This window comes from Leguminivora glycinivorella, chromosome 10 (genome assembly GCF_023078275.1).
Source record: "Leguminivora glycinivorella isolate SPB_JAAS2020 chromosome 10, LegGlyc_1.1, whole genome shotgun sequence".
NCBI lineage: Eukaryota > Metazoa > Arthropoda > Insecta > Lepidoptera > Tortricidae > Leguminivora > Leguminivora glycinivorella.
This window is the reverse complement of record NC_062980.1, coordinates 2,668,954-2,690,608: the sequence shown is the minus strand read 5'-3', so window position 1 is coordinate 2,690,608 and position 21,655 is coordinate 2,668,954. Positions and strand designations below refer to the sequence as shown.

Genomic DNA, 21,655 nt, shown 5'->3' with positions numbered 1-21,655 from the left:
AGTTGTATTTTAACGCCGAGTGTGGAATTGGAAAACGAGCAAGTGAAAGGATTCTATAGTTGAACCACGAGCGAAGCAAGTGGTTCGAGAATAGAATCCTGAACTTGCGAGTTTTTTAACACACGAGAAGTAAAATACATTTTCTCAAACATGCAATGAAATATTGTCTTTACGTTCCTTAAAATGGGCTGGGAAGTATCGCTTTTTGGGCGCAACAACTCGAGAGGACTGTAAAGGGATTTGATATTATTTTTTAGGCCTAGGCCTGCAAAGTAACTTTTTTTTATAAAATATTGTCCTTTAGAGCATTTTTTTATTTCATTGTATGTTTGAGAAAAGCACTATACATGCCTCGGCGTGAAAACGGATTCCCGGCCTCGTATCCCTATCCGGCCTCGCTCGCACGCTCGCTCGGCCGTATATACCCACTTGGCCGGAAATCCTCATTTTCCCGGCCTCTGATGTAATGTACTATTGCACCCGAGTGTAACACAAAACTTTTCCCCTCACTACAGCGAGGAAACTACAACGCAAAAAATGCGTTTATCACTGCTTCCGGTAGTTCCACAGGTGGTAAATCATCTTTATTACTAGATTCACCTACTATTATCAATTTTAAATCAGTTAATTTGACTTTATTCAAGGTCAAATTACTTTACCCACTAGTGGATAAAATGCGTTTTTACCCGCTGGTATTAAAAAAAAAAAATAAAATAAAAAATCAAACAAAAATAAAATCATAAAAATATATTCATAAAATTCAAACAAGAAGCGTTACCAAGGAATCAAGTCATCGCAGATTGTTAGTACCTAAAGTCTGTAACTATTATGGAAAACGTACTCGAAAATACTTAGTGCCCACGATTCTAAATAAAGTACCAGATCAGTTAAGATCGTGCAAAAATATGTCAAAGGTGGTGTATAAAAAAACATTAAAAAAATTTTATTTACTCCAAACCCAACATTAAAGTTGTTGTCGTTGATTATTTTTTACTTTTATAAGATTAGTGCTTGGATACCTTGGGTAGGACATACTTGCATGTTTAAATTACATACTTTTTTATCATTGTATGAAATACAAAATAAGTGGTTCAACATAAATGGTGGAGGGTAGAATAATTTTTCTGCCAACAAACTGCTGTGCAGTTTGGCAGATAAGTACAAAACTTGTTGTAAATTTTTTTTCTTTGTTTATAACGAAATAAAGGACAAAACACGTAAGAGTTTTGAATGATTCACGGTTATTTTCATTAGACTTATATTGACCGGGATATAGACCGTGATTACCTTTTTGATTTTTGTCGAGCTCCCGATATTTCGACGCAGTTGCATGCATCATGATCACGGAAAACTGACGAAGGCGGGTGGATGTTAAAGTTGTATAGACAGCGCGCGATCTACCCTCCTTCGCGCGCGTCGGCTGCGTTCACTTTCAGACACAGACACACACACACTGACACAGACACTGACACAGACACTGTGAGTGTAGTGTGTTTGGACAGACCATCGAGTGTGAACGCGACCAGTGGTAACGCTGAAAGTGAACGCAGCCGACGCGCGCGAAGGAGGGTAGATCGCGCGCTGTCTATACAACTTTAACATCCACCCGCCTTCGTCAGTTTTCCGTGATCATGATGCATGCAACTGCGTCGAAATATCGGGAGCTCGACAAAAATCAAAAAGGTAATCACGGTCTATATCCCGGTCAATATAAGTCTGACAAAACACGTGTTTCCGAGCTAGTGAGGGGAAAATAAATAAATAGTATAGGACATTCTTACACAGAAATAATCGTTTCTAGATTTTTTTGTGGCCAGTTTTGTATATATAACATAAACATATTACTTCTGGTAACTGTAAAAGTGTACATAAATGTTGTGGAGCTAAGAAATTGCTATGCAGTTAATGACCCTTCATTTTCCTCTTTGTTAAACGATTTTACTCGATTGTAAATTTAGATAAGGAAATAAGGAAAAGAAAAGAAGATAAGGAAAAGATCACGAGTAAATATCTACGGATATATCTATAACGATCAGTCATCGTAAGTCCGTTTTTAGGGTTCCGTAGTCAACTAGGAACCCTTATAGTTTCGCCATGTCTGTCTGTCCGTCCGTCCGTCCATCCGCGGATAATCTCAGTAACCGTTAGCGCTAGAAAGCTGAAATTTGGTACCAATATGTATATCAATCACGCCGACAAAGTGCAAAAATAAAAAATTAAAAAAAAATGTTTTATTAGGGTACCCCCCCCCCCTACATGTAAAGTGGGGGCTGATTTTTTTTTTTCATTCCAACCCCAACGTGTGATATATTGTTGGATAGGTATTTAAAAATGAATAAGGGTTTACTAAGATCGTTTTTTGATGATATTAATATTTTCGGAAATAATCGCTCCTAAAGGAAAAAAAAGTGCGTCCCCCCCCTCTAACTTTTGAACCATATGTTTAAAAAATGTGAAAAAAATCATAAAAGTAGAACTTTATAAAGACTTTCTAGGAAAATTGTTTTGAACTTGACAGGTTCAGTAGTTTTTGAGAAAAATACGGAAAACTACGGAACCCTACACTGAGCGTGGCCCGACACGCTCTTGGCCGGTTTTCGATGTAGGTAATGTCTTAGAAACTGGGTGTTCCTTGTGAACTTTTATACCACCCCCTAGTCGTTGCGACACTGCCTTCGTATTATATGTACCTAAAACACAGCTTGTATTTTGTTTTAATCGGTGTCCTATTTGAAATCACTTTGATCACTTCAATATTGGAACTGCAAATGCCTATTCCAGATAGACCCGGAACTGCCCGGACCGAATCGGCCAAGGCTAGGTTGAGTGTGCTTTGTAGAGCTCAGTCCAATGACCTACATACCCAGATTTTGCATCTGCCCTATGTCCCATCGGGATTTGTATTCGTCTAATCTCATGCTGGTCGCTTCATTTGTTAACCTTTGATCCACCGTTGTCCGATTTATATAGGACATACTCAGTACAACTCATCTAGCCGAAGTCTGATGAAAAGAAGACAAATTTTCTCATGACTTCGCTCTATCAACGGCCACATGACCACGCTCGTTCTAAAGATAGATCCGTATTTTCCGTACACTGACACAGTACTTACATCATCATGCACTTGCCCTTTTCCCATAATTTCTTACATTCCTCTCGATCAGCTGTCAATGTCGTAGGCCTTCCACTGACATAATACATGTTGCTACAAATATTATGAAGCCCTTTGTCTGTTGAAAGTTTACAGTCGAATTTGTTTAAGATGGACCTGAACGAAGTCACAGCTCAAAAGGTTTTCATCTGTGCCAGAATTCGCTCCTTTACTCAAAATATCTTGATATTTTCCCGAACATGCAAACCGAGCACTAAACTCACTTTATTTAATGTCGTCGTGTCCATAAACCTTAACAGTCTTCAAAGTAATCTACTTAAACGCATTAAGGCTGACCTACATGCCACTAAACCGAGCAGGGGGCACCAAACTTATCCATTCAACAAAACAAACTGATTTGACAAATATTTAACGCCTTTACAGATGTAGTGCGAAAAAATTTGCCTTCGTATTGTTACGGAAACGTACGAACGTGTCATGCTGTTTCAGTCAGTCTCAGTACAAGATGTACTGACATTGACTGAACTAGTATGACAAATAGGAACGTTTCCGGAATAATACGAAGGCAACCCTTTTCGTAAAACATCTGTACTATATGAGGTTTGACGGGCTTAGAATATTTCACTCGGCAGCGTCAACATCAATGAAAATAACATAATATATGGAGAAAGTGATCAGTGCCCCCGAAGTACTAAGAAGTACTATTTATATTTAGAACCGAAAATGATACACAGATCATACGATGGAAGGAGATCGGACTTCGGACTTGCAGGGCGATTTGTATTGAAGCATTTTTCAATCATATTGTCGCAAGTTCTTGAACACACACACACACACACACACACACACACACACACTTGTAGATGGCCGCTCATATTGGGCAAGTGCCCAATACACGCGCATCTTTTCCATGTACGTGTGTTACATGCGAACGACCAGCGTGTCGTCACACAACGACAACTATGTTCAATGAGCTAACAACTGTGACACACATCTCTAATATTATATGCTCTGAGATTTTACGCCATTGAGTAGTTAACGTACCTATCTTAAACCGTCAAAAAGTCGTAGTAGACGCTCTGTTTGTCTTAGCCACTTGACAGTCCAGCCCGCGCGACCATATTCCGGTCAACCGTCCGGGTTTTTAAGCGACGCGCGCAGCGCGCTGCGCATTCACAACTTTTTACAAAAACGTCTGTATTTTCTAAACTACACAAGGTATAGTTAAAAAAAAAAATACTTCGGTATAAATGAACGTACAGTACTTGAAATAAAATTATAGTGATAGTAAAATATGTATGATCATATACTATAAATCAAGGTTAAACTTATGTAATCGAAAAAAAAATGAAGAATTTTTTTATTTGACTATTACTTAAATTACAGGAAATTTTGAGCGATGACCCCCTTTTTTTATTACGTATTAGAGAAATATACTATTTTACCTTTATAATGATACCACAACCAGATGTGTATACAGTTCTCATGAAGATATCCAAAAAAAATTAAACAAATTCAAAATCAAACACAAACACGCGGAGTTTGACAAGGCACTGCCGAATTTATTTTTTTCATTCATTAAGTAACGAGCGTACACTGCCATCTTTACTTTTTGTAGCAAACTATGTAGTTAGGCTACGTTATTGTATCAAGAGAATAAGTAAATAATGCCGCAATATTTCGCTAGATGTCACTTTAATCAACTGTGTCTCCATCCCCTCTTTTGGATAGTAAGGTATCGTAGGACTGTCTACCGGAATTTTTTTGGATACTATGCTATCGTAGGACTGTCAAGTGGTTAACCAGAAGTTTAAAAAGTAAGTAAGTAAGTTGTACATAATATATGTTATGTAAATTCAGAGGGTTGTTGAAGGAAAATATTATTGGATGTGTGGGACGGCGAGTGAAAGGTTGCTTTCTGGAGTGAAATGTTCGTAGTTATTGTGTTGCTTTTGAACTTATCGTTGGAATGTAATCATTTTCCTGTCACATTTCGACGTTTTATTGATATGTCGGAGGGAGGAATAATGTGAAATGTTATTCGAAATAATAACATTATTTGGACGGCTTCCAATCCATTATAGTTCATAGATTGAGCAGATGGTATTGACAACGTAACTCGGTGTTTTCGGTTTATCTGTAAATTATGATGATGATGTAAATTGTACAGTTAGCCTAGCAGAAACCGTTTTCCTCTTGCTCTTTAACTTATCTCAGCATTCAAACCTCAACTAATTGCAATAGAAAGCTTAATGTTTATTTTTCAATCTACTCACGCAATAAATTCTCTTGGCACCTTAGCCATCCTAGTCACTTGGCTCTTGGCCACCGACTACGCAGTCTCTCCAGAAGCTTGATCTAGCTTCGGTGCTAATATTGAACTTAAATGTGCAATAAATATGATTGATAACGGAAACTGACGTTTTAGGTAAGGTATAGTTAAGCGTACACTGAGAGAAAATACAACCAGTTCGTTCAACAAGTTTTTTGGTTAAAATAGCGTCTACGTGCTCTTTGGTTCAAACAACAAGCTACTTGTCATTTGAATCAGCAATATATTTGAATCAACAAGTCGATTTTATAAAAACAACCTGACACATATTGTTTTAAACATACGTTTGGCTGATTCAAACGGATAAACCGCAACAAGTCGAACTTGTTAAATTCACAATGCAAATTTATCTCAGTGTATAAAGCGAATACCTACTTCATCATCTTGCTAGCAGCATGTGTCTTCCACATAAAATACAACTTAGGTATTATGGATAGCAAAATGAAAGAGCTTTAAGTTAAAAGTTATGTATGATGCGACCTGTATTTAACGTATCAGAGCCACTTTAAAAACGTCGTATAGATGTAGTGCGAAAAAGGTTTCCTTCGTATTTTTCCGGAAACGTTCGCATTTGTCATGCTAGTTCAATCAATTTCAGTACAAGATGTACTGAGACTGACTGAAATAGCATGACACGTTCGTTTGACAAGTTTCCGTAACAATACGAAGGCAAATCTTTTCGCACTGCATCTGTATCTTGTTCGGTGTCTGACATCCGAGAGTGAGACGAACAGTTCGTTGTCAGAAGTGTCATATTTTAATTATTCTGAACATTTAGATACACTACTTACTTTTGTTCTGAACTATTTATAAATAAAGAAAATGTATGGGACGCAGAGGACTCACTGAGTCGCAGTACCTTTGTGTGAAGTACAAAATTTATTGAATGTAGTGACGATATTTTGTCAATTTGCTTTCATTATGGGAATGGGAGACTCGCCGTTACTAGTACATACATGCAGATTGCCAGATCATTGTTTACTAATTGCTTCTGATCGCAACATTAAGTAAAAAGAATAATAACATGTAAATTTAGTGGCAGCAATTTAAGTACAACTTACAACAAACCTTACTTTATTTACATAAGAGCGAAATTCAGCTAGTTCTCGGAAGTTAACCCCTGCATGTTAACGACATTAACGTACTATGGGAACCGAACGCATAATCGATAAAACTTCATTCGCCGGCCACATAATCGACTCTGCATCATGTTTACATTTGGATAATCTTGAAATTTAAACTTTATTGAAAGATTGTAAAGTTGGTGTTGCCCTGGCATGTGACACGAGACTGTGTAAATAGGCAGTTCGTAATTGCAGAGCCGAACCTGTGTTGACTTTTTTCTATTTGTTTATTTTATTTTCGTGGCCATTAACGTGTCACAGTTCTTTTGACTTTAAAACTGATTTTAACATTCCATGCAAACATTTTAATGAATAACATTGTTTGGTTTTCTTATGCGAATCTTTTACCAATACCCAAGGCCGCAAAATGCATAATTTTTATTACCTTCTTGGCATAAATTGTATAGGAATAAGGAACTCAAATTACCGTCATAAATTTGTAAAGGATCTTGAAGTAAATAGTTTTTACATAGAAAAAGATAATAAAATTAAAGTACTGTTTTAAATCAGCTATTTTTTTCCTTGACTGTTTTAGCAGAATTGCACGATTTTCCGACGAACGATAATTAACTCGCCGGCACGAAGTTGTTTATCACTTGTCGATTGTCGACGATTACTGTGGCAATTTTCTCGTAACGAAAATACTGGACGGTTGTTATAATGATGATGATTAGTCATTTAAACTGTATCATATTCTACTGTGCAATTTTGTAAATAAGTACTTAGCTACAGATTGAAAAGGCAAAAACATTCATTACCCACCAAATAAGATGATTTCGTTAGTAATTTTCTATTAGAAGACATCGTTTTGTAGACACTTTTTTAGATGCGCCCCGGCAATAGAGTTTTCACACAACATTGGCGGATTTGAACAGTAGTACTACAAAAAATCGAAATAAGATGTCATATATTAAAGAAAAAATGACGAGCACCACCAGTGGTGTAGGCCGGATCCGAATATTATGACACCTTATTTCGATTTTTAATTTATATATAGTAGTGTGACTACTTAAAAAACACAAATCAAAATATTTGTTGAAAATAATTTGATTTGTTCCCATAGTTGCAGTACCTAGTACTACAGTCAGCCAAAAATGTGGTTTACCACTCTTCGACTTTATGTGTTTAAAATTGAGTCGAAAAGTGGTAAACCACTTTTTTTGGCTGACCGTACTTGGTACTCGCGCATCGTTCGTTGATCATTTTAGTTGTATTTCTCTTTGCTGTTCCATACTTTTTACCAATATAAGGGGAGTTTGCGAGTCGCAAAATTTGCGACAATATGCTTTACCGTGTTTAATTATAATTAACCAAACTTTATAATTTCCTTATTTCATCCTCAGCCGAGCCTCCCCCACTAGTCAACGTGACAGTACACGCATCCACCATCCTGGCTCTCATACTCTGGAACGTAGCGGGCGACGGAGGGCACCCCATCATAGACTTCACTGCACAATACCGCTCCGCGACGCCGATCAACGGGAGCTTAGAGCCGTGGAGGCCTATCAGTCCTAACCACATTAGCCCCAACTCGGTCAGTGTGTTACTCTCATATTCTAGAACTGGAACGTAACGGGCGACTAAGGGCACCCCATCATAGACTTCACTGCGCAGGACCGCTCCGCCACTCCCATCAACGAGATTCTAGAGCCGTGGAGGCCTATCAGTCCTAACCACATTAGCCCCAACTCGGTCAGTGTGTTACTCTCATATTCTAGAACTGGAACGTAACGGGCGACTAAGGGCACCCCATCATAGACTTCATTGCGCAGTACCGCTCCGCGACTCCCATCATAGGGAGTCTAGAGCCGTGGCGGCCTATCAGTCCTAACCACATCAGCCCCAACTCGGTCAGTGTGTTACTCTCATATTCTGGAACTGGAACGTAACGGGCGACGAAGGGCACCCCATCATAGACTTCACTGTGCGGTACCGCTCCGCCACTCCCATCAACGGGAGTCTAGAGCCGTGCGGCCTATCAGTCCTAACCACATCAGCCCCAACTCGGTCAGTGTGTTACTCTCATATTCTGGAACTGGAACATAACGGGCATCGAAGGGCACCCCATCATAGACTTCACTGCGCAGGACCGCTCCGCCACTCCCATCAACGAGATTCTAGAGCCGTAGCGGCCTATCAGTCCTATCCACATCAGCCCCAACTCGGTCAGTGTCCAGTCATGTCACTCTTATCCTAGGACCGTGGCGTGCGATAGAGCATGCATCATCTTGGCCCTAATCAACGTATCGGGCAAAGGGGGAGCATCCCATCAAAGCTTTCACTCACAGCTACCGCTAGCTTATATCGACGAGAAACCGGTCGTACCAACTAAAAGCATCTTCAGGTTATTGGATCCACTTAAATGCCAATCAGCTTTAACATAAGTATTGAAAGAGCATGAAGAGTACAACATTACATTCCTGGTTAGTCTGAAATATATGAGCGTAGTTGCAAGGCCAACCAGATAGTTACAGTTAATTATTCACTATACAAATGTATCACATATAACTGTTAACAGCTAGCTATTATCGATCACGTTTTACCCATAACACAGTAAAGGACCAGTACGACCTTCTAACAAACGTATACCGCGCGGTATGTATGTACGCGCGCCGTGTTGGTACGCAACACATGTAAGCGGATGAGAATGAACGAGAATGAATCTTTCCCAACCGCTTACATGTGTGAAGGGTACGATTACACGGCGCGTATTTTATTTATTTATTACTGGTCGTATACTGTGGCCATAATAGACTAGCTATTATCGATCACGTTTTACCCATAACACAGTAAAGGACCAGTAGTAGCTCTTCTAACAAACGTATAATCGGATGAGTGAACGAGAATGAATCTTTCCCATCCGCTTACATGTGTGAAGGGTACGATTACACGGCGCGTATTTTATTTATTTATTTATTACTGAATACTGTGGCCATAAGAGACAATCGTAAAATTTCAGCGGCAAATCGACGTATACCACCTGGACACGAACGCGTCCTACTGGTTCCGAGTGTGGGCGAACAACCAGCTGGGCTCCGGGCCTCCTGTTGAAGTGCTCGCCACCACGCTGTACTCCGACCCGGAGGCAGGTCAGTCAGCACTCATTAATCTTATCTACTGATGACATAAGACCCTTCAAACTGTACCAAATAACTTTGTACTAGTGGCTTCGAGTGCCACAGCCAGTTAGTTATACGACTACTTGAACTGCCCGTGAAGGACGAAGGTGCCCGTTTCAACGCTTTGCTCCGACTCAGAAGTAGGCTCATTATTCTGCGAACTTCAGGGTCAGCTGATAGTGAACACTGACCCTCTGGCGGAGCCTAGTAACCATTTATCAAAAGGTTAACGAATACTATCCTACATAATATTACTGTTTTTAAGATTTACATCATTGATTTTTTTTTTTTATGGGATAGGAGGCAAACGAGCAGACAGGTCGCCTGATGGTAAGCGATCACCGCCGCCCATGGACACCCGAAACACCAGAGGTGTTGGAGGTGCGTTGCCGGCCTTTAAGATGGGTGTACGCTCTTTTCTTGAAGATTTGAAGGTCGTATCGGTCCGGAAATACCGCAGGCGACAATTCATTCCACAGTTTAGCTGTGCGGGGCAGATTTTGAGAAATAGTTCTAAGTTATTCGTTATAATTTGCAGCTTGGCATTTCTATTATCTGTTTACCCTTACTGCAATGTAATACGTAATCAGGGCCGGATCTAGGGTAGAGCGAGTGGAGGTAGAGGAAGGGCACCTAAATAGCAAATGATAAAAAAACAGCATCGTTTGCCAGTTTGGTAAAAGAAAAGGTAACTAAGGGCCTACAAGTCAAATCAGTTTATTTTTAAGAACTGTCAAAACGAATGTGACCGACTTGCTAATATGGAATTATATGAAATCTAATTGAGCGACGTCGCGGTCAACTCAGTTACTTTATATATTTCTACCTGACTTATTAAATAGAAAATTGGATTTAAAAATAACTTCTGTCCATGTTTTTCTTATTATTATCTGATGTTTTATTTCGTGCATGGTATAAAATATTTTGTTTTAACTACAGTCAAGTTCCCTCTACCCTGTTTAATGTTTTTTCTTATAGGTCTTCGTATTACCACTACCCGTATTACAATTTAAGTTTTAATTCAGGGCTGTCACCTCGAATACCCGGATGTTACCTGTTTAATGAAATTATTATTTTTATTTTTTCGATATGATATATAGGTCTTCGTATTACCAACCCGCGTGTTTAACACTACAACAATCTGTCCCCAGAGCTGTATAAGCACTTCTTCACCGGCGCCGAGCACTTCGACACGCGCACGTGGCTGGCCGCCGTGTGCGTCGTCATGGGAACGCTCATCGTGCTCGCGGCCGGGACCTGCGCCGTGCTGTGCCGCGAGTGGCGCCGCCCCGGTGAGATCCAGCCCTAGCACAAACCTTTACCACGGCTGTACTTCCTTTGGGAATAGGTTAACTTAGACTAAGTGGTTTTAGGCGGCGTAAGGTCCAGTTTTGAGAATCGGTCGGTACTTGCGCCGTGCTGTGCGCGAGTGGCGCCGCCCCGGTGAGATCCAGCCCTAGCACAAACCTTTACCACGGCTGTACTTCCTTTGGGAATAGGTTAACTTAGACTAAGTGGTTTTAGGCGGCGTAAGGTCCAGTTTTGAGAATCGGTCGGTACTTGCGCCGTGCTGTGCCGCGAGTGGCGCCGCCCCGGTGAGACCCAGCCCTAGCACAAACCTTTACCACGGCTGTACTTCCTTTGGGAATAAGTTAACTTAGACTCTAAGTGGTTTTAGGCGGCTTATGGTCCAGTTTTGGCCGTGCTGTGCCGCCTAGGTGAAGCACAAACCGTTACTGAGGCTGTACTTCCTTCGGGAAAAGGTTAACTTAGACTCTATAAGGCCCACTTGCACCAACTACTTAACTCAGGGTTAGTGGGCTTTCAACTGTCAAATTCCATATAAAATGGTGGGTTAACTCTCGGGTTAACCCTCCATTTTCGTTGGTGCAAGTGGCCCTAAGTGGTTAGGCTTAAGAATCGGTCGGGACTTGCGCCGAGCTTTGCCGCCCCGGTGAGCCTCAGCCCTAGCACAAACCTGCTAAGGCTGTACTTCCTGTGGGAATAGACTAGGTTCTTAGGAAAGTCAAGTTTTGAAGAGTGACTAGTTTGAGAAGCGATGGCGTCGCTTCGGTAAGCCTGCTCTCTAATACATACAAGTTTTAACGAGGCTTCTTGAATAGATTGGTGATTACGATAATCCAGTTTTGAAGTGGTTATAAAAGTCCAGTTTTGAAGAGGTTATCAGTGTGCTGCGGATAGAGTTCACCTAACGAGTCTATACGCTATAGTACAGTCGTGATAAATAAGTGATGATTTCTGTAGTGTGTCGCTTCTAATCATTTGGCAACTTCGTATGACATTTCAAACAAGATGTTAATGTGACAAGGTACAGAAACCATCACTTATGCCGGTGACTGTACAAGCCTCTACCGAAGCTTCTCGAATAATAATTTTAAAACTGGATCATAATTCGTACAGTTCAGGTCCAGTTTTCAAGAATATTAGGAACCATTTCAATGAACAATGGGGGCCCATTTAATAAAAAAGTCAATTTTCAAAATAAAACGCTACTTTTCAGGTTGATGCTAGGCTTAAAGAGTAAATAAGTAGCTTGAAAATAATTTAGATTAGCTGATTATGGGCTTATGTGATCAAAAAACCACCACAAAAAAATTGAGTATAGTCGTTCCCCATGTAAACGTTTTAAGGGTAAGGACAAATCTCAAAGCTTCCTGTGATGTAGATAGATAGGCAAGTCGCTATTTTATATTTAAAAAGCATTTTCCACGAGATAATAAGCTTTTTAACTTAAACTCGAAGTACGTACATATAGAAAACAGCATAGTCTTGATAAATTTAATCACTTTCGCATTCATATTTAAGTGAAAATAAACAATGGAAGTCTAAATAAGTGTGAAGAAGCAAATATTTACCTGTAAAATATAATTATTAAAAATATTCTTGCCTTTAACTTCACAGCTAGAGAAGATAGTTAGATTTTTTACAAAATAATAAGTATAATAACATAGGCTTTTGAAGTACCTATGGAACAAAAATAATATGGTGATTTGAAGCTACAGTACAATAATAACGTAACATAAGTAATAAGAATGTTTAAGCAAGATGTAGCAGTAATTTTAAGCTCAACTGCAATTCGGAAAAGCTATTTTGACTTTATTAGGACTATCACAAATTTGTACGTAATTTTTGAATATATCTTTGCACTGCTTTTATAGACTTTAAAATTATATAATTAATATTAAACTTCAATTCAAATAATAAATTAGTGATATTACATTTAAGATTAGTGCCAAGTTATAGATATAAGTATTTTCTTCTTCCATTATAAAGTTTCTAAATATTATACCTATATAGCTTTCGTATAAAACAAATTGATAAAAATATAAAATATAGATTATATAAAATTACGCTACGGGATGGGTGCTACACGTCGATATTTTAGTAGTTATAAAACTTATACCAAAAAGCAAAATTTCCAAATTTAAAAGTTACCGGCTGTATATAAGCTTAGAAATATAAAATTAGAAACATTCCTTTAACGTCCTAGGGACGAAAAGCAATAATTATATAGATTCTACAGTAAGGGCGCTAGCGCAAGCAGGAATAATTTCGTACATTAACCCAAATGTTCCTAGGTCTATCAAACGTGAAATTTACTATAATTATTACTGTCCAAGCACGTAGATATGGCAAGTTCGGGGGGTCAAATGGGCCATAAGAAGCCCGCATCCCCCAATAGACCCAGACAACGTGCGATAGACAGGCGCAGACGATAAATGATAAAAAAAAATTGCACTAATAGTGCGATAGGGACGGCCTGATATTTTATCGTCTATCGCGCGACCATGCTACCCGTGCAGAACAGTGGGGTCAACGTACGAAATTCTTCATCCTTAGCATACTTTGAAAGCACTATAGGAATTTCGCCGTTTTAGGGTAATGTAGGGTATGGACCAAAGGACTACGGAGCGTCAATTATTGCTTAGAAAGTAAAATGTATTACGACTAATAAAGCGAAAATTATAAAAAAGACATTTATATCTTGATAGTTATGCTAGTATTGCTTTCTAAAATGTTTAATGCAAGTAATATGCAGTTTAATAATAATAAATCAATCATCAATTCAAATTAATAATATAGATATCACTTTATATAGATATCACTTTTGACAGACTTACATCATCGTCACGTAGCAGAATGGAAATCCCATACAATAAAATCTAACGAACGCTTTAACGGTGACAGACGGTTTGATGCAACCGGCCCTTAGTAAAAAAACAATAATAATTGATAAAATAACTAAATTTTAGTATACAATTGATTCTTGCCATATATTCGCTTCAATGATATTTACTACATATCTACTTAATAAGAAAAACAATATTTTGTACATATAACTATTACATGCACTATGGAATATAATCTTGTGATTTAACCTGTTTTCTGATGTATTTTTTGAATCAAGTAAAAGCAATAAAATAAGTTAATTCCCATGATGCCAAAACAAAGCCTTTTTTAAACTTTTCAATATATATTATTACAACAACAACCAAAATAACAACCTACTACCAGAATTATTTTACACTAAATTTAAATATATCTAATAAAATTAATGCTATCTATTCTTATGACTTAGGACCACTCTTATATCTGGACCATTGTAAGGAAATATATACGTTTCTAATGCTGTCACTATAGTAACCAAGGCTCGCTTACGGAACTATTATTGTAGATCTATGAAACCTATTCACACCAGCTACGTTTGCTTAGACGTGAACAGTCAACCAATTGGAACCCTAGGCCACTCTACAACCATGTCAAAATGACAAGTAGTAAGAGATTTCTTACAATCTGATTTATAACGTCACTATGACAAAGTTCTACAGTGGCCTAGGGTTCCAATTGGTTGACTGTCCCTGCTCATTGTAATGTATTGACATGTATGATAGACGTCACACCGCGTGCGTTTAAAGTGCATGTACGCAAACGCAGCCGGTGTGATCTGGCCTTAAGAATAATAGGTATTATTTAGACGATAAGTAATTTCTAAGATTATGCATGAAATCACATCTATTTAAAAATAAGCACATTTTTTTCTCTTAGTATAAAAGAGATAGAATGACATGAATTCAACCAACTATGAAGTTAAAAAATACAAAGGAAGTGATTTTACATAGTTTTCTAGTATTGCCAAAGCCTCTTTAGCAATTCTTTTAGAATTTTAAATTAATTAGTAAAGCTTTACGATTACGCTTTTTTTCTAAAATTCATAATTTACTCTGAGAGAGTTGCTTGGCGTAGAGCTATGTTGCAATCCTAGTTCTATCAGTGCGATGAATTTCATTCCATACTTGTGAAATTCATTTGCTAATATGCCCAGAGCGTCAAACCGAAAAGCTCTAAAGCCTGCTCCACACATACACGAAAAACGCACGAACTTTTTGCGAGTAGTGTTTTTATCGACTTTCTGTAATAACGAGTTTTATTATGTCAATAATGTTTTGCGGCTTCGCGTGTGGAGCGGACATTTTTTTATTCTATCCAATGGAAACTCGCTCCAACTCCTCGCATCGGCCCAAAAGCGAGTTCTCTCCGCATGCATTTTATAACCGTGATGCGTTATTCATTCAATTTTTCTTCTTTCCCTCTATCGCACTCGCTTGGAACGCACGCTTGGACGGACACAAAACATTGACACACACGGTGACGGTACGTATAACAGAGTTCGAAGAGCAAGATATAATGGAGTTAGTGCCTAACATAATCCTTAACCCCGGATTCATGGACACGGATCCGGTGCCCCGGGACACGCCCGGGAACATTATCCGCTCCACGGAGTGTCCGGGGCCCGGGAAACCCCGGCGGGTCTGATTCTCGTCTATACTTAACCTTAGGATATTCTATCGCACCGACTCGGGACATTTGTCATGATTGTAGCGATGAGGTGGGACGTTGATACGGGAGTGTGTGAGGTCTTTAATGCCTTGGTGAAAGGGCTCACTAGGAAAATGACTATTGTATACCAAGTGTACGTTCAACTGCGCTTTAAAGTATTTATGACCATTTTGCCGTAACCGATTGTACACCGCGAAACAAAAGATCTGCAAATGATAGTAATTTTATCTTGAATTACAAAAAGAAAAAAAACAACCATAACTTCAGATTTAATATAAGATGCGGGGTACCATGGACATTTTTAATTATATAATCACATAAAATTACATTAAATGGCTGTTAACATAAAGAAACACAAGTAAGTCCAAGTCTTTTCACACTGTTCTACCATTCCTATATGGATTTACCCCAATATTGATTGTTTTATGGCATCGCATGGTGAATTGTGTTGCTCTGTTATGCCCAAATCTCCCATAAAAGGCCATACATAATGTTTAACATCTCAAAAATAACATCACATAAAGCTGCGTTTACAGTTAGTGTTCTGACCAGTTCTGCGAGCATTCGGCCGTAACGTTCGTTGGTACACCGATAAAAGTTTGAAAGTCAAGTGTTTCCATCTGCGTACGAATGAAAAAATGCTCGCTCAGAACACTAAGTTAAAACGCTGCTTAACACTTCAAAACATGTTACCTCGCATGTGTCTTAAACCGCCTCCCGTATCACCCAGTACGTCGAAACAGCGAGTATGGCTCAAGGGTAACCTGGACATATCAAGTTTATAAGGACGGTGCGTAGTATATCCCTAGGTTGCGGAACAGAAACTTGCTGTGCTTGTTGTAAGTTTATACTCCAAACTCGCCAATATTGACGTTTCAAGGCAGTAAATAAGCGTAAGCCTTTTTTTAATGACTCACGGTTAGTTTCATTAGACTTATGTTGATCGGGACCGGGATATAGACCGTGAATCCCTCTTTGATTTTTGTCGATCTTCCGATATTTTAAGCAGTTACATGGATGTATGTTTGTTTTCCGTGATCATTTTGCATGTAACTGCGTCGTAATATTTATCGAGAGATCTACAAAATGAAATAGGTAATCACGGTCTATACTATATCCCAGTCAATACATATAAGTCTAATGTTAACATTACCCATTTTTAGGGTTCCGTAGCCAAAATGGCAAAAACGGAACCCTTATAGTTTCGTCATGTCCGTCTGTCCGTCTGTCCGTCTGTCCGTCTGTCCGTCTGTCACAGCCGATTTACTCGGAAACTATAAGTACTACAGTGATGAAATTTGATGGGAATATGTGTTGTATGAACCGCTACAAAATTATGACACTAAATAGTAAAAAAAAGAATTGGGGGTGGGGCCCCCCATACATGTAACTGAGGGATGAAAATTTTTTTTTCGATGTACATACCCGTGTGGGGTATCAATGGAAAGGTCTTTTAAAATGATATAAAGTTTTCTAAAAAACATTTTTCTTAAAGTGAACGGTTTTTGAGATATCAGCTCTCAAAGTCGTAAAAAGTATGTCCCCCCCCCTCTATTTTTATAACTACGGGGTATAAAATTCTAAAAAAAATAGAGGTGATGCATGCTAATTAACTCTTTCAACGATTTTTGGTTTGATCAAAGTATCTCTTATAGTTTTTGAGATAGGTTGATTTAACTGTAATTTTGGTTAAGTTATTGGTTTATTATATTTGCTGCTACGGAACCCTTTGTGCGCGAGCCCGACTCGCACTTGGCCGGTTTTTATAATATAAAGTTTGAATTTCATCGTGGATAGAATGAATGTCCAGGACCGAATTAAATGGCCAGATTTGGTATTTGAATGAAGCGTATCTTTTCATGTATCCATTCATTTGAAACTTAAACTACTTGAAATAGCATATTGGTGTACGTTTGGAGTAATTTTAGCGTAAATCTACCATTGAGAGAGATCGCTTTAGTATTGTAAGCATTTAATTTTTATAATCAATGTCGAGGTTGCCATCACTGAAAGACAATTTAGTATTTTACTGTGTCACAATTTTATATAATGCTTGCATTTACTTTTGATAACTATATACTATACACAGTTAAGGCAAAAGTCTGACTGAACGCTTTATTTATTTCTCTCCTGGCAACCCTGGCGGCCATTTTGAATTTGGAATCTTGTTGCTTACCGTTCAAGTAATTATATTGTTAGTAATAAGGATTGTATTAATTATATATTTTTTGCAATATTAGATATATTTTTATAAGAAAAGATCTCAGTAATTTAGTTAGGAGACGCCATTTATTTATTCGTGATCAGAGATGGGCATTAATCGATTAACTTTTTATTCGACTAATTAATCGATTTAATAAAAATATCGTCAAAATTGACGATTAATTTAATCGCGATTAACGTTAATCGAAGCTCATCGATTAAAACTAATTAATTGTCCTTTTTAATCGTCGCTCGCGATTTAATCGTTAGTCGATTACTTTTCGCTCAGCTCTGTTCATGATTTTATACTGTGATTTATTTGCGTTATTATTTATTTATTTTTATATATATTATGTAAGGAATTGATGGCGATTGTATATATTTATTTTTACTGATATGATACGTGCGCGGGGCTAGGAATGTACATAATAAAGCTAAACGCGTAGCAATCTTAAGTTACGCACTATATACTATGAGTACTATGACGGTTGAACTAAGGAAGTATATGAACATGTTGTTTTTTCTTGCAAACAATTCGCACAAGAATTTGAGACTTTTAAGATATGTATTGAAATAATGGGAATTGCAACCTTATCAGTCACCGAAAATTATATCTCACCTACAGTGAGGTCGTGAAAATATCTGACGCAATTTTATATCTAAAGTCATAAGAGTGTGTCAGATATTTATGCAGTCTTCTTTTTGTACAATATTTCTACGATATAAAAAATAGTGCTGGCGACTGTAGGTCGCTTGATGAATATGATTTCAATTTCGTTTACGGATATCTCACGATCAAGGATCGTTAACTGCGAGCGAAATCCATTGAAATGACGTATGACAACCAGTTACAGTTAGCAACCCTAGTACTTCAATGGATTTCGCTCGCAGTTAACGATCCTTTCTCACGATAGACAGATATAAAATTCTCATTACGATTAACTTCCGATTTGTACAAGAAATGCACTACGCGTTACGTCGTAGCGATACAGCGTAGCGAACATAGCCTTGTTAACAATATGATGTAATTCTTAGTAAACCGTCATAGTAAACTGCAACGCTTTTAGACGCGCATCGTATAAGGCTATTGAAATTTTATAACGAATAAAACGTAGCATAAATTCACGGCACTGTGATTCGTAGTTAAGCGGTTATATCGTAGTGCAGTAACCAGTTCATATGTACCTTCAGAAGAGTAAAGCATGACTCACTATAAAATAAGTACATTCGCGTTTCTCCAAGATTCAGCGCCATCTATTGAACGAAAGTTAAGATTTGTTGACCAGAGATCTGAGTGTCAACCAAAATGGATGGAACTGGTGTTCTCAGAACTACTGCAATGATGACGTCATCAGGCTTTTTTAAACCCACACTAACGAAAATTGTCGCCTAACCAATCTAGAAATAGAATGGACTTAGTTTGATCCAAGATAATCCATTCTCTAAAATATCCAATTTTATTGAATGAAGTCTTTTTGAACTTTAAACCTGTTAACAGTTTTTATGGATTGAATCATTTTCCGTAAATAACGTCTAAACATGAAATTTGTCGGCATAAAATGATTAACATGTCTGATTATTAAATTAACGCTATTTTATATGTCAATCATGTTTTATTGATCTAAGGTATCGCTCACATGTTAATGTTAAATTCATGATAGTACACGACAATATTATTGAAAGGTTGACTATTGTGTAATGAAACCGTGCGACACTTGAAGGCAATGAAGCATATGTAATGAAGATTGTGATTTTAAACTTGAATGCTCTGGAACTCAAATGGATGCCTCAAAAAGATAAATATTATCTATGCAAGTATTAAGTACTCTTAAGTTTAGATTTTATGATTATTATAATGGCAATAAAAGTATTATTATAACTACTAGATGGTGCGTTCAAACACATTATACGTACATTTGAGCGAGACACAGCGATGGGACTTTTCATTCGCACATATGGCTGCCGCTCAACGCTGTCGCGCTTAGACCAATGTCGTGGCTGGGCCGTTGCCACATTGATAAATATTTATCTTTTTGAGGGTATTAAAACAACAAGTTTCTAGAGTATTCATTAGAGGTAAGTGAGAGCATAAAATATAGTTGTTATAGAAGTGTAGAGCTGTTTATTTTTGTACACGGCGAGCATGCATATCAGGAAGCCTTAGAAGAGTATATTTCAAACAGAATGTATTTTGTGAAATCCTTTCCTACCTTCTTCGTAGCCCGAGGTCAGAAAATTATAGACATTTTTTTTTTTTTATTTTTATATTGGGGACACCAAGTGTGACTGATTTTAGTATTAGGACATGTTTAGTTGTTTACACAATGGTTAGTGTATCTACACACATTGAAATGTGTCACGTCACACTTATTCGTATTTATTTTACTTGGTAATATTCGTATTAATACAAAATCCCATATCACCGTGAAGATATATGCAAAGTACAAGACGGTATTAAGTGAAATATTCTAAAACTCGGGCTGCGCTTCTCTTTACCTTCCAAAGCTCATTGCCTTTCTGTGAATCCACCTTTCTCGCCTACACCACGGTACTTGCCAATCTTGCCATTTCTTGAACAGTAATGAACACATCATATATTAGCATCTGATTGGAAATCGGATTCCCTTTTGGGAGCGTAGGTTCGTATCCTACCGACTGCGCCATGTCGGAGGGAACGTTAATCAAAGACGAGCACTTCTTTCAGACTGATTTACTGTTTTTATGCAACCACCCTCCACATGCTAACATATGATATGACAGGTAGGTATAGTATAAAAAATATACAGTAACGACACTAACGACGCTAAGCACGAAGAATTAGTACATTGATCCGCTTTTGTCTGTCTTTATGATCTGGTATTGCTATTCCGCTTAGACCGTGTCATTTAGGCCTGCGATACACATGCCTGTAGCCTGCACAACTGCAACTAGCATAGCAGCTACTTACAAAATGCCATGCCAGCCATTTGCCAGTAATGTTGTATGTGTATCGCAGACCTTACTGCCGACATGGGCGGGATATCGCCCGCAATATTAAGGTCGAAAATGGTGGGTATTTATGTACTAAATTATTCGCGCGTAGCGTCCTTTCTTTAACTTTTACCTGCATTTCACACTACGCTACTAGAACCGCCAGTAACCTACCTTATTCCTAAACTGCGTTGTGCTTGCTTCCTTTAAACTAAGTATGTATTTGTACGATAATTGTGAATTAATCATATGTCCGTCTTGCGATTGTAAATGTGCTAACGTGTCAATTATTTCCGTGTCGTGCACTCTCACTTTATATTTATATGCTAAATTCCACTCAAGTACCTATTTTATTTTGAATGTTATACCGAAGTGCTTTTGGAAGTTCGTTAAAAGCTGCGAACAGAGTTTCAGAGTTTGCGGATTTACATAAGCATACTGCAATTACTAACTACATTTTTTTTATACAGGGCCTGGCTAGTCTGGCTACAGTGGCTACCGATTAAACACCGATCTTGGTATAATCATCAAAATGTTAAATAACAGTTTTATATATTTTCAAAAAACTTGAGTGAAATTTAGCCTGTGTGTGCATTGAATCACGCACCTTAGACTAACAGATCTTCCTCTAATTTGACATATAAATGGAATAATTAACATGGATCTCGAGATGGTATGTATTCGATAGTATTTTTTGTAGGTTACGAACGAGATTTTTGATGGTTGATAATGTGCATGTATTTTTATAGATTTGTCAGTTGCATATTGGCCTTCTGGTCGTGTTATCGCGAATCCTGTTACAGTACGAAATTATGATAATTCAGAATAAAACTTAGGTAACGTTAAATAAGCATATCCAAGTAAATTTTAACCCTCCAAAGTATTTCGATGTATAGCAGATCTGTTCCTATGTCGCAAAAGATAATGGCTTGTCTAA

General features: G+C 37.9%; 1 protein-coding gene across 2 annotated transcripts in view; it reads left to right on the top strand.

Annotated features, from left to right (window-relative positions):
- LOC125230198 (Down syndrome cell adhesion molecule-like protein 1 homolog) overlaps positions 1-21,655 on the top strand; it is a 102,210-nt gene that overhangs the window by 75,078 nt on the left and 5,477 nt on the right. The window contains exons 4-7 of one of the 2 annotated variants that reach the window (XM_048135276.1): positions 7,912-8,102; positions 9,528-9,657; positions 10,839-10,979; positions 15,374-16,683. In XM_048135276.1, coding sequence (XP_047991233.1) covers positions 7,912-8,102; positions 9,528-9,657; positions 10,839-10,979; positions 15,374-15,522 — 611 coding nt within the window. In that variant the 3' untranslated portion in view covers positions 15,523-16,683. Of the gene's footprint in view, positions 1-7,911; positions 8,103-9,527; positions 9,658-10,838; positions 10,980-15,373; positions 16,684-21,655 lie in introns of those variants that run through there. The other variant, XM_048135277.1, reaches the window with a different exon arrangement.